A 14,619-nucleotide genomic window follows, 5' to 3' on the forward strand; every position below is an offset into this window, starting at 1 on the left:
ACCCTACATATTTTTTTGGTGTTAGAGTTGTTTTCCTATTCCCATACTCTGATCTAGCTCCCTAGGGCCAGGCAGCAATCTTATGGAAAAGCCAGAAAGTTACTGTTTGCCAGATTGCCTTCCATAAATTGGGCAATCAACTGTAGACTACGGGTGTTGGTGCCATCTAGTGTTGTAGATGGAAAATCAAGTCTGTGGAATGATCTATAATTGACTGTGGAATAAATTCAGTTGGACAGAGAAATTTAATGAGCTGTGAATATCGTTTTGCACTAACAGTTGAGTTTAAAATTTTTATAAACAATTTTGAATGTTGACATCTTGTACCAAATCAAACAAATGCTTTAATCATACTACTATAAACATTATGAAATGACCTTAAAGATTCCCCCTAAACCTGGATACTTAAATGAAGACATTAAAGTTTAAGAAGATCTGTTTAGAGCCTAGTGACTATTAATTTTTGAATTCAGAATTTAAAAATGCGTGCTTGAGGCCAGGTGCGGTGGCTCACGTCTGTAATCCCAGCAGTTTGGGAGACTAAGGCGGGCAGATCACAAGGTCAGGAGATGCAGACCATCCTGGCCAACATGGTGAATCCTCGTCTCTACTAAAAATACAAAAATTAGCTAGGTTTGGTGGCACGCACCTGTAGTCCCAGCCACTCGGGAGGCTGAGGCAGCAGAGTCACTTGAACCTGGGAGGTGGAGGTTGCAGTGAGCCAAGATCGTGCCACTGCATTCCAGCCTGGTAACAGAGCGAGACTCTGTCTCAAAAAAAAAAAAAAAAAAAAAAAAATGCTTGCTTCAGCAGCACATACTAAAATTGGAATTATACAGAGAAGATTAGCATAGCATAGACCCTGCACAAGAATGACACACAGATTTTGTGAAGTGTTTCATATTTTTATATAAAAAATTTTTTTAAAATGCTTTGAGTGTTTAAGAATATTTGTATGTTTTAGATTATAATGTAAGAAGTTAGCATATTAGTTTTCATAAATAGTGTCACTTTCAGTTTATGAATTTTAGTATTCATTTTTGGTACCTTATGTTAAATTTTTTATAGACTTTAAAATGCTCGTTGTTTTGCTATTTTAACTTGTGCTGTCATTCATTTTCTAGACTAAAATCTTTTTCCAGTTCTTAAGATTTAATTCAGTAATGTTGAAGTGCTGTAATTTAGTCCATAGAGGGCATTCTATTACAGCATATGGTAGGGTTTTAAAAATTAACTCCTTTCAGTAATGAAACATGTTAATTTCATACCTTTGTGTAGCTCAGAATAGTTAAATTTTGAAATAAGCTTAAAACCACTGTGTAGCTGTAATTGTTTCTTATTTTTTAAAAAAACATGGCTATTTTCTGTGGCTGGAAAGTATAAATTATTTTAGCTTTCAAGAGCAGTGTACGTAAGCAGTCTCTAACTTTCAGAGTAGCATTTTCAATCCAAATGATTGCTTCTTTCCCACCCTCTTTCCCTTGCATCTCTAAATGTTGTAAAGAAAACAAAGCAAAACAAAAACCTGAGTTTTTCCTGGGTGCAGAAGTAGAGGAAAGAAAGAAATGGAAAAGGAAGAATGTCTTAGAATAAGAGCTGCCTGGGGTGGACTTAACACCTTGCATAGTGCTGCCTGTTCTAAAATCTAAAATATAACTTTCTACTGTCTGAAATCTTGACAATTAGATACCACCCCCCAAAAAAACCCACCAAAAAAAATACAGTTTCTGAGGTCATAAAAGAGTTTCTTGTTTAGCAGGAATTGATTTATGCATATTATTTTCCTACTTACGAGGTAAGTGCATGAAGGAAATGAGAGTTTGGTTTGAGATGTGAGAAAAGAAACCGTGTAGGTAATTTTAGAGCATATTACCCTTTGGAAAGACATTATGGATATATACTTGGGGAAGTTTTCATCTTTGATTTTTTTGTCATGCTTGGGAGAAGGGGATACTGGAGACATGGACATTGAGGAGTGGGAAATTGCCAAATACGAACTTTGGACAGTTTATTTCAAGAGTTCTGTGTGAAGCTGATTTTTAGTTCAGGAAAAGAATACTTTCCCCCTCTTCTCCCCTCCACAAACACACAATATGAAATAGGGCTTAGAATTCATACAACACTTTTATTGGCTTGCAGTATAAATAAAGGAGTTTTCTGTGGCCTCTCCTTTGTGAGCCTTTGCTTTTAAGGGAAAAGAAGTTCCTGTCTCAAGTAGTCAAAATGCCATTCTGCAAGTTGAGACATATGTGCTCTACTTGAAAATTGTCCTTGAAAGAATTTTTAATTTTTTTTAAAGTTACATAGTTGAAGGAAAACAAAATAAATGAAGATAAGTTTTTAACAGATTTATGTCCTTTCTTTATTTGACTTGTTAAGTTGGGGTTCAGTGTGGCATAGGACCTATAAACTATGCATATGTACATTTTTCGCAGCTGGAAAATAATAGAACTATACAGCAAGGACAATAGTTTGTGTATGAGAGGAGGCAATTCTGTTTAGAAAGATTGGGTTATTGCCTAGAATTTAATGACTTAATATATGAGCTTTCTTAGATGTGCCTTACTTGTCTTGTTGCCTCTTAGTTTGATTGTTATTTTTAGCATACTGATAAGTAAATAGCACTTACATAGTGCCTACTTTTTGTCAGGCAATGTCCTAAAGCCTTCTATTTTTAGTAGAGATTATATGATTTTCACAATAAACATAACCCATCTTGCTTTACATCTTTAACAAATTTGTGTCATATCAGTTTTTCAGATTTAAGCACTTTTTTGCTTAACTTGCCAAACTTAAAACAAGTCTAGTTGAAAAACTTTATGAGAAAGAACTGGGCAAAATGTCAGTTGATTTCCACAAGCTAGTTTTCCTTGTACTCTTACAAAGACCATAAAAATTAAAGTAGATGTCACTATGTAGGCTGAAATGTTTGCTAAACTTCAGGGCTCCTATTTTGACTTTTTAATCTGCCAGGGGTGCTATTAAGTATGTTTAATGTTTAGATGAGTGAGTATGTTTTATTACACATTCTTGCCCCTCTCAGACTTTTTTCTTTAATTGTTAAGCCAAATCAAGTACCTTAGAAGATACCAGTAGTCTTAAGTGCCGAGCAACTTGATCACAGTAAATCTTTTTTTCTTCTACTAGTGAAGTAACCTCTGACTTGAAAATAGTGTTTGAGTACTATAGTTGAGTATTTTATTCTAATGCTTGTTATTTATTGGCTTTCAGTTTTAAGGGACTTGTTATTAGAAAGTCAGTATTTTGTATTTACTAAATAGTTTGAGATTCTGAATGTTGCGTAGAGAGGCCAGACATTTTCAGGCCATGATATGACTTGATGACTGGGTTCTCAAATATCACATTATGCAAGGGCTCAGTGAAGAAAGTTTAAAGTTAAATACTAACTGGAGCTGGAATACTGGGCTCTTTTAAAAATTACTTTTCTTTATTTATGTTTGGAGTTGGAGAGGCAGATAGGGAAATAAATGTATCATTGATATTCAGGCCACTTCCTTTTTCCCCTCTCATTTTCCTAATTTTAGTTCTTTCTGTGTTTAACTCTTAAATGTTTTGTTTTTAGTTTTTGTGGGTACATAATAGGAGTATATATTAATATCAAGCCACTTCTGATATTAAGGATTTTGCAGCCCACAGATAGCAGGTTCCAGAAAATATCTCTGTTTCATTTTAGCTATACAGTCTTAAGTATGTATTTTTGTACATAGGCTACATATCTTATAGTATTTTTGCAAATTGCATTTTAAAATATTTTAGCTGATTTGTTACTGCCTTTACTGCCTTTTCTGCTTAGGCAGATATAAGTATCAGGTAAATTGATTGTAGAACATAAGTAGAGATACTGCATTGGAATGAAAATCAGTTTTATAAAGTTGAACACAAATTTAAAAAATGCTGTACATAGATTTGTTTTTATATTTTTCAATAAAATTTTAGGCCAGGTGTGGTGGCTCATACCTGTAATCCCAGCACTTTAGGAGGCTGAGGCGGGAGAATTGCTTCAGCCCACGAGTTTGTGACCAGCTTGGACAACACAGGGAGACTTCGTCTCTAAAAAAAAATGTGTAAAAATAAGTTAACTGGGCATGGCGGCACATGCCTGTGGTGACTGAGATGGGAGGATCGCTTGAGCCTGGGAGGTTGAGGTTGCCATGTGACCCATGCTGGCACCACTGCACTCCAGCCTTGGTGACAGAGCGAGACCCTGTGTCAGAAAAAAATAAAATAAAATTATAGTTTGCTTTTATGTCATTTTCCCATGGCAGATTATATCATTAGCCCATGAATATATCTCCCCAAGCTAAGAATCTATTAATAGTGTCTGTAGAGGTGTCTAATAAATATTCAAAGATTGAGTTGGAGCAGGTGATGATTAAGAGTAAGTGTATGTTTGTAAGTCTCTGGATTTCCATAATTGTGAAAGAGGAAAAAAGATATTAGGAAGATTAAGTTGCTAAAGTTTTCTGTTCAAATAATATGTTCAATAAACATTAATAATTAGACTTTTATTTTCTGCTTATCCCTTCATAAGGTGCAAAATGCTGAATGCTTTACGTCTCAATAAACTTAGGAGCAATTAAGGAGACTCATCATTTCACAAGCTTGAAATTTAGCCTATTACTATTTGATCAGTCCATTTTTATCTAATCAGGTGACCATTAATTTTAGAGTTTTAGATGAAACTGAAAACCAGTAGCGCAATTCGACCATCTGTTAAAAAAAGAAAGAAAAAAAATGCATATGGCTTTAAGTGCATTTCAAATACATTCAGTGATTAGTTCTAAGAACAACCCTTATTTCCTTTCTTTTGGTAGCCTGCCCTCTCCCTACAAATGCAGCTCCATTTGGTATGAGCAACAAGGCAAATGCCTAAAACAATCAACAGATAGAAGGAAAGCATTAATGCTGGAGTATTAGTAGCCTAGTTACAGATTGCACTGCGTCAGACTGTTCCACACCCAGAAGACGTCAGGTGACTTCAGTCCTGCTGCAGTTGTGCAGCAGAGGAGACTGCAGACTTCGGTTGAGGAAACGGGTATTTCATGTCTCACGGAGTAGGTTTGTGCAGTTACAGCTTTTCTGTTGGTATGCATAATTAATATTTGGAGCTGCAAAGCAGATCGTGACAAGAGATGGACGGTCAGAAGAAAAATTGGAAGGACAAGGGTATATCTGCTTTTTAATTTCTTATTCAGTTTTTATATGTGACCACTAATATATTTCTATGAATAAGCTTTGGAATTTAGATATTTTGGATTGAAAGTGAAACCTCTGAAGAGTTGAAGGCTAAAGGATTAAAACGGCTATCTCACGTGTTTTTACATTTGGTTGTATACCAGAAAATGTCATGCTGTTCTGTTTCACTGGCATTCGGTTTAGTCTTTTCAGTCCTGCCGTTTAGGTTCTGTTCTCTAATCTTGCACATTGTAAACAATTTAGGTCTAACAGATTTCATTTGTTTGTCACTTGGATGTGGTAAATACACATTGCTGTTTTTGTATTTCATAGTGACATATTTTCCGTGACTATTTTAAAAAACCTTACTTGGTGTAGTTGAAATTCTGTGCAAAGGTTTGTAGGTAGCAAGATACTGTGTTTGCAGTAAGCCTCTTTTCTTCTTTGAAAATCTGATTTGAACCTTTAAAATTATTACCCACTTTCTTTTAATCAGATTATATGCATCGTGAAATCATTCAAATTACACAGTATAATTACACAGTAATTTTAAATGCATGTCTATATTTAAGTCACTAACCTTTGTCCTTGCAATAACCAATCAGTGATTTTGATCCCTTTTCCTCCCCCTTGAAAGCCCAGATCCTTTCAAATCTCAGTGGATCATTGTGTAAGAATTTAAGCCTGTAAATTGTAAAATGTTGACTAGAATATTTAAAGAATATTTTATTATGTAGATGGTTAAATCTACCTTTTTTTCTTTAAAAGAAGGTGGTAGGCTGTATATCTGACCACTTATAATAAATTACCTTTAAATTATTAGAGCTATTTTTAAGTAGCCCAAATAGACATATTCTACATAAGCAGTTTTTTTCCTGGCTACATTCAAGTTTTATAATTAAAAAACATTATTTCCTTCAAGCAGGATTGACAACAGTATTTCTAAAAAGCAGTATGTAGAGCTAATTACAGTAACTTTTACAATATCCTTTTAAAAATTTGTTCAATAAAGACGTGGGGAAAAGGTGAATTTAAGATTGAGACCATATTGAGACATTGGTAGGATTTTATGGTTGCAACTTAAAAAATAATAGATAACAATACAGCTTTGGGTTTTGCCTTTAGGATTTCTTTACATGTGAATTTAAAGAGAAGGATTTTTATTTCTTCATCCTGTTAGCCGTTAGTGTTACAGATTGATTGAATTGATATATGGTAGCTTTTGCTAAGTGAAATAATACAAATGATAATAATACAATAAATACAGACCTTAAAAGTAGGTGAAAAGTCATATCAGGGCTCATTCTGCAACTATTAAGGTTCTTTATTAATAACTTAAGTCTTAGATCATTAAATAACATCTTAAGTTCTTTATTTGTTGAAGTAATTTAAGGGTATTATGAGACAGGAGAAATTAAGATCCAATGTAGTTCATATTTCTTCCAGAGATTTGTTTGATTATTTTCAGGCACCCAAATGTAAAATTGAATTTACCCCTGAATATCTCTGGGGAACCTCACTTTGTAAGTGGAATGGCCTAATATTTTTTAGTACTTGTCTGGCTGTTTTGGTCGGTAAGATTAACTTTGCCTGTTTTTCTGATTCAGTGGTTAAATTATATTTTAGTATTTTCTCTATCAGCAGCCAATTTTAATATTACAGAGTAAGGTTTAAATTGGAAATCACTGAGAAGTTGGAAGCTGTCATGGAATGAGTTTTTCCTCATTTAAAAAAAAAAAGTTTGACAGCAGAGAAGGAGCCTAATCTAGGGTCTAGGTAAATTTTAAAAATATACTTAAGCATTTTCCTACTGCATTCTCCCCCTGACCACCAGTATAGCATAGTGACAGATTTGAGAGATGTTCTGATTTCAGTGTTCTTTAAAAGGTGGTGTGTTGTGTGTGTGTGTGTTTGCTGATTAACTGGTATTTAAGATATTTGATCTTTCAGGCTGAAAGCATTATTAATGGTTTGCATTCTTTTATATATTCTTCATATTTTCTGTTTAGTAGGATACTTATGACAAATGACATTTACCTAGTATTTGATTATTGGGGTTATATGGAAAATTTTGGTTAAGGTAGTCAAAAGATTTTTAGGAGCTTAGGAAGGAATGGGTAGGCCTAGGGATTTGGATGGGGTAGGAGAATGATATAACCACCAAAAAGCTATAGTTGAGACAGTAAATAACTTTCTGGGTAGAACAGAATATTTAGGACAGGAGTTGAAAGATAAGATTGGTGTGGTCAAAGAATGTAGAAAATTTAAATGATCTAGATTAGGTTTCCTCATACTTCTCTGTAGATGAGAATCATCTAGTGCTTCTTAAAAATGCAGATTCCTTGGGTCTTGACTTACCAAATCAGAGTTTATAGGGCCTGGCAATCTGCATATTAAGCATCCTGGTGTAATTCATATTGTTGGGCAAATTTGGGAAACAGTGATCTAGGGTTTAAACCTTGGTTCTGGTATATTTTGATTTTGGCTAGAATAAGAAACTTACCTTTTTGGTTTTAATTTCCCCATTTGCATGCTGTCCAGGGTTCCAGTTGAGAGGTTCTCTGGTTTTATGGAAAAGATACCCTGGGCCAGACCGCAGAAGACAATGAGTTTTGGATTTGATCGTAAAATAAATAAAAAGACTTTGGAAGTTTTAAAGTAGGGAATGGTAAATGATAGCAGTTTTGAAAGACTGGTTTAGGGTGCTGCATAAGATCAACTGGGGGAGAATAACCTACAGCCACACCAGTTAGGATGACTGTAGTTGTGCCCAGATTTAAAGCAGATAGGCTTGAATTTGCCCTGAAATAGGAAGGAAGAAGAAGTGGCAGATTTGAGAAATTCAAGGAAGGAATACTTGGCATTTGGTATAGATTTGCAGGACAAGGATGAGGTGTAAAGACTCAAGGGGCAACATGAAGTTTGAATTAGAGTGAAATATTGGCAATGACAGTCCTTTAGTATTAGTAGAAATAGCTAAAATAGAAAAGATGCCAAGTTGAGTTTCAGACGCTTTGAATTTGAAGTGATGATAGAACATCCCGGAAGCTCAGATAAATGACAGGTTTAATGATAAAGAATTGGGAGTCAAATGCAGAGTGAGGCAGGTGAATATGTGAGGCGATTTGCACTGAAAGAACTGACTATTAAGAAAGGAAAGCCTAAAACCTATGTTATGGAGGTGTGCAGCATTAGGGAAGATGAGGAGGTTCTAGAGCAGTAAAAGAAGGAGGATAGTGTAACGGATCCTAAGGGGGGAAAGAATTTTCAAGAAGGAATGGGCAATTAAATACTTAGAGAAGCTAGTTAATATGAGTGAGAAATGGATGTGAATCTTGTTAAATTTTAAAAGTAGGTGTAACACTGTTCTTTATGGTTACAGTACCCTGGATTTGTCAGTTAATGTGCCAGAGGTAATCTTTGAGAGAAGTTTCTGTAGGATAGGGAAAGAAATGTTTCTAGCATTAAAACTCAATATAATTATATCTCAAGACACACTAGTTTTGGACCATTTCTGCAGCATACTTCCGCGTAGAGATTCTTTTAGGGCTCTCTGATCTTTACTTGTGATAAGCTACTTTACATTTTTCGAAAGCCTTGAATAAAGCTCATACTGACATTTTGGTGGAGAGTAGCAGGGGTCTTGGTGTTTGAAATGCCTTACTTGGGAAGGCCAAAAAATGCCCAACAAGGGAACTTTGGCATTAATTAATTATGGGGCCTACTGATTGGAAGGACTCTCCTTTCAGTTCTAAACTTTGTTAAAACCAAATATTTAGGCATTCATTGGGTACATCTTCCAGATCTTGGGTTAGTAGTGCAGTACTACATAGGTATGTGTTATAGAGAATTTAGAAGGTAAGTAGAAGAGTAAAACTCACATCGCATAGAGAATGGTTTTGGGGCATCTTTTTAACAGGGTAATGTGTGTTGGGAGGGTTATATGGTATATTTTATTCTGTAGTCTTTGTCCCCCATTAAGTGGGGAAATATCTTTTTATTTTTTAAATACTGTACGTTATTTTAATGACTACAATATTTTAATTCCATCTAGTTAAATCAGGTTATTGCTAAAGTTTTGCAAGTACAGGTTGAACATCCCTAATCTGAAAATGTAAAAGCCAAAATGCTCCAAAGTCTGAAACGTTTTGAGCACTGATGTGATGCCACAAGTAGAAAATTCCACACATAAATACTTAACACAATCTTTGTTTCATGCACAGAATTATACAAAATATTGCATAAAATTACTTTCAGGCTATGAGTATAACATGTAGATGAAACGGAATGAATTTCATGTTTAGACTTGGGCCTCACTCCCATCATACCTCATTACGTATATGCAAGTATTCCAAAATATTTCCAAATATTCCAACATATTCTAGTCCCACATATTACAGGAATACTCAACCTGTAAAAACAATGCTAAAATAATTATAACTGAACATAAGTCTTTGTTTCTATTCGTGATTATTTCCAAATTTCTGGGTTATGTTATTTAGGCTTTGGGTGCATTTTACAAAACTGCTCTCCAGAAAGATTGTACAAATTGTTATTTTCATCAGTGAATGTGAGTGTCTATCATGGATCTGTGGCTAAGGTTAAATAGTATGTATTCCTTTCTTATAGTTTTTACTCTAAGATAGCTATTTTGTCAGTGTTAACTCATTAAATTACTTGATAAGAACCAGCTTTGTATTGTAAGAGTGTGTAAGCAATGGGAGCAATGGTGGAAATAGCCTTTATTTTATTTACCCAAGTCTGTGTACTCCTCATCCTCACCAGGGCCCCTAACTGATCTTTCCACTAAATTATGTGTGTCACAGCCATATTAAAATTACTCTTCCAAAGTGTAACTCTCATCATGGCACTTAAGGGATTTTCCTTTACTTACTTTTCAAGTGAAGTTTCTACTGTCTATCCTGGATGTTTAAAAGGCATTCCATGGCCTAGCCCCAACCTTTATAATGTAATCTCTCATTACTCCCTGTCTCTAGCCACACTGAAGGACTTGTTTTCTAAACGTGCCTGTTCTTTGCCTTTGCTTGTGTTTTTCTCTCCACCTTGAAGGCCCTTTCTTCCCATTTCATTTTGCTCAAGTAGTCCTTATCAAAGGCCCGGTTCTCCTTGAAGTGTTCGCTAAGCGTCCCTGGGGAGGTAGTTCAGTGTTCCTTACTCCCATCTCTCGGTTTTCATTTTGTACTTTTTTTTCCCCCTTAAGGGAAGGGCATAAGGGGTTTCATTTTGTACTTTCTATTACAATTATTTATACATAAATATCTTGGCTCTTTTTCCAGCCTCTACATTTTTTTGAAGGCCGAAAACAGTGATTGCTTCATCACTGGGTCTTCTGATTGACTTGGTGCAGCTTCTCAATGAAGGAAAAGGCTGAGAAATCCATTGTTCAGCCAGGTTTACTTCTGGCCTTAAACCCACATAAATTTTTGGAAAATTTTAAAATATGATTTCAAGTGGGAGCAATTAGAAAAAGGATTCCTCCACTTTTCCCCTTCTCAAAGGAACAATTCAGCAACTTAAGGAACTTCTGTAGATTCAGAATTTTTAGAGTATTCCTTTAGATAAGGCATTCTATTAATCATTTATTCCAACTTCCTGTTTTACTGACAAGGAAACCAAGAAAACGGGAGATTCACATTTTGTCAGGCCCACACAGGACCATGCCACAGGTCCATGGTGGCATGAAGCCTTTGTTTTTATTTTATAATTTATGTTTGCATTTGAATAACCAAAGATTGAAAAGTATATAAGCTAAAATGGCTCATGTTTTGATATTTTATTTGTGCATAGTCTAGTTGTGCCATGTTATTGAATGTTGTATACTTCTTTCGTATTGTCCTCACTGCAATAAAGGCAGGCAGTTGTCTGTCACACTAATCATGGAAGAAGGTAGGTGTGGTTAGTCATTTAGTACAGGTATTGTCAAAAGGTTAAACCTAGTGGGAATTCCCTGGGCCGGGAGAATAATTTCTTTTCATCTTTAAGGATTGGATTACATGGTTGGATGTAGGCAGAATATGTAGGCAGAGAATAGAATTCTTAAATTTGTTCTCTGGGTGTCCCCTAAGTTCCCTTTTTATTTGCAGCCATCTCAGTATCTGCAGGAGATTATTTCCAGCCCTCCACCCCACGTCCCCCTACACCATGGATACCAAAATCCACAGATGCCCACGTCCCTTATATAAAATGGTGCAGTATTTTCATAAAACCTACGCACATCTTGTTGGGATCATCTCTGAGTTACTTTTTACAATGTAGGTAGTTGTTACATTGTTCAGGAAATAATGACAAGAAAAAAGTCCGTACTTGCTTAGTTACAGATGCAGTCATCATAGGTCTAGCTACATTTTTCCATCCACAGTTAGTTGAATCCGCAGATGTGGAACCCGCATTTGTAGAGGGCTGACTGTATTCACTTGGTCCCATCTCTTGCTAGAATTTGGAATAAGGGATGATGTTTAATTTAGGCAATACTTTTCTTTGCATCCTTGGAGCAGTGATCTGACACCACATTTATACTTATTTCTCTGCTCTGTCATGAATAAAGCTGACTTATATTACTGTGTGTGTATTTTTTTAAAATCTGCTTCATGGCTTTCAAGTTTGTTTGATTCAGCTGCCCCTTAGGCATTTGACGTATTATAGACACTAAAATATTTTGTGTTGTCTTTCTTCAAATACTATATCACTACCATATTCTATATAACATTTACTTACGAAGCTCAAAGCAATTTAAAAATTGAAAAATTCGCCGGGCGCGGTGGCTCACGCTTGTAATCCCAGCACTTTGGGAGGCCGAGGCAGGCGGATCACGAGGTCAGGAGATCGAGACCACGGTGAAACCCTGTCTCTACTAAAAATATAAAAAAATCAGCCGGGCGTGGTGGCGGGCGCCTGTAGTCCCAGCTACTCGGAGAGGCTGAGGCAGGATAATGGCGTGAACCCGGGAGGCGGTGCTTGCAGTGAGCCGAGATTGCGCCACTGCACTCCAGCCTGGGCGGCAGAGCGAGACTCCACCTCAAAAAAAAAAAAAAAAAAAAAAAATTGAAAAATTACCAAATTATCAAATATTAATGATTATTTGTACTGTTCATTGATTCAGTGAACATTTATATTGTGTATACAACAGTTATATAAGGTTATGGAAGAAGAACTATAACTGATTTACTTACTAGTGAAGTTCATTCTGTGTTTTGAACTAGTAATTTGCTTTGAGCTCTTCCCCTCCCCCAACTCCAGTAAAGCTTCAGGTTTCTAGAGTTAGGGGACAGTATGTTTTCCATTTAGTTTTTGTTAGTAGAAAATAGGATTTTGAGCAGTAACTTCCTGTTTCTAAGACTTGGTGCCTACTTATTTTAAGCTTCAGATGGCCCAACAAAAGAAGGGAAATTTAAACTATAGTAAATTATACATTGAACAAGTTTATTTTCTAATTTTAGGTTTCTATTTATGTAGGTCTTGATCAATTCTAGTAACTTAATAACTACATGCTTATCAAAATGTATCAGAAATACAGACGTCATAGGAGAAGTTCTCATTTTAACATTCTTTACTATTGAAAGTCGTTAAAGTGAGTGCAGATAGGGAGAGTCATGTATATCCAATATACTTAAAGAGAAGATATTTAGCTTTACCTTAGAGAAAATGAAATTAAAGGTAGGATTATTCTGTAAAGAGAAAATTATCATGGTTTAGGAAAACTAGGAGTGAGAAATTAGAACTGTTTTCTGCCCTTTTTTGCTTGTTTTCTCCTAGTAAAGCTGGGAATAGAGTGTAGGATTAAGGGAAAGATTGAAAACTACTTGAACTAATGAAGTAAACTGGTGAATTTAATTATAAATGAAGCATGTGTGGTGTTATTGAACTTCACTTTTCTCTTAGAGAAATTTGTATTATCCTTAGAAGACAGCAAACAGCCATAGGTAGTTTTTATGTTCCTGCAACATGTTGAAGCATTTTCTACTTGACATGTAGGAAAAAAAGACCACTGGCTGGGCCTTGTAGCTCATGCCTGTAATCTCAGCACTTTGGGAGGCCATGGTGGGAGGACTACTTGAGCCCAGGAGTTCGAGACCAGTCTGGGCAACATAGGGAGGCCCTGTCTCTACAAAATTTTAAAAAATTAGCTTGGTGTGGTGGTGCACGCCTATGGTCCCAGCTACTTGGGAGGCTGAGGTGGCAGGATTGCTTGAGCCCAGGAGGTCGAGGCTGCAGTGAGCTATGATGATGCCACTCTGCTCCAGCCTGGGTGACAGAGGGAGACCCTGTCTTAAAAAAATAATATAATAATAAGATTTGATTGACTTTATCTTGGCGCATAAAAACCAATAACTATGAAAATGAATTTAGTTCATTCTTAACATAATTTAGTTTATAATCACAGCTGTGCATAAGGTTTTAGGATAAATAGAGGATGAATCAGGTTTTTGGGATTTAGGGGAATGTAATTTTTGCCACAAAATTGTATACTAGCACAAAATGGCTTCTTTCACTTTATGGTTGAATTTCACAGTGGATCATATATAATGTCCGTTTACAAAAAATGATTAGTGGTTTAAAAATGTACTTTCCTGGGGGCTCTTCCTAATCTTTTGAAGTGAGAGGCTCTGTTTTGAAGTGCCTGTTGGACTGTCAGTGTTTTTTGGAGCAGTTTTCCAGCATCACTCACAACATTAACTTTGTGGAATTTCATGTTAATAGGAAGATTTGCAATTTTGCACTGTTGATTTCGGTGCTTTTATCTGACAAGACATTTAGGTAATGAGTGAGGCTGGATGGTGAGTTTAAACAGTAAGGGATATTTATGAGCTTGGAATAATTTTGAAGATTACTTGGTGGATGTTTTCTTATTTATGAAAATTTTCTTTCCTATGCAACTTCATAACTGCAGGGACTCGTTTAACAATACTAAACTTGGATAAGAGAATCTTGTACTCCTCAAATAGTGTCAGTTACTAGAGAGCTAGAAATGCATATTTTTTAAATCACAAACCATCTTTTAGTTCATGTTCTGTGGGGAAAGGTGTATGTGTGTGAAAACACACTTGGTGTTTAAAACGATTTTAATTGTAAAGCCCATTTGTTCTCGGTAATAATAATAAGGTTCTATCCTGGGTGTAGGATTTTTTTTTTATAAAATGAGTAGTAAACATTGACTTAACTTCACATCTTTATGTTTGGCTTCTATTTGCTGGAGATTTTCTAGAAATGGTATTTTCATTGCTGTATATGCTGTCTTTGTCAAGTTTATTGCTTATTTAAAAATTTTTATATCATTCTTAAACTCACCAATGTCTTTTTTATCTATTTTTATAGTTTTTATGTATATGTAATTACATAGATTGTTATTTATAGTATAAATTTATTATTTTTAAGGTGAGAATTTAGATTGCTTCTAGAAAACAA

At 35.4% G+C, this 14,619-nt stretch overlaps 1 protein-coding gene and 1 non-coding gene across 10 annotated transcripts in view; both read left to right on the top strand.

Moving 5' to 3' along the window:
* RTN4 (reticulon 4) overlaps positions 1–14,619 on the top strand; it is a 79,850-nt gene that overhangs the window by 35,861 nt on the left and 29,370 nt on the right. Inside the window, exon 1 of one of the 9 annotated variants that reach the window (XM_055243338.2) lies at positions 4,963–5,187. The exons of the other annotated variants lie outside the window; for them this stretch is intronic. Coding sequence (XP_055099313.1) covers positions 5,154–5,187 — 34 coding nt within the window. The 5' untranslated portion in view covers positions 4,963–5,153. Of the gene's footprint in view, positions 1–4,962; positions 5,188–14,619 lie in introns of those variants that run through there. 9 annotated transcript variants of the gene reach the window in all.
* LOC129463256 (U6 spliceosomal RNA) lies at positions 800–908 on the top strand. The gene has a single exon (XR_008651065.1). It is a non-coding gene; the product is annotated as a U6 spliceosomal RNA (small nuclear RNA).

Source organism: Symphalangus syndactylus, chromosome 14 (genome assembly GCF_028878055.3).
Source record: "Symphalangus syndactylus isolate Jambi chromosome 14, NHGRI_mSymSyn1-v2.1_pri, whole genome shotgun sequence".
Classification (NCBI taxonomy): Eukaryota; Metazoa; Chordata; class Mammalia; order Primates; family Hylobatidae; genus Symphalangus; species Symphalangus syndactylus.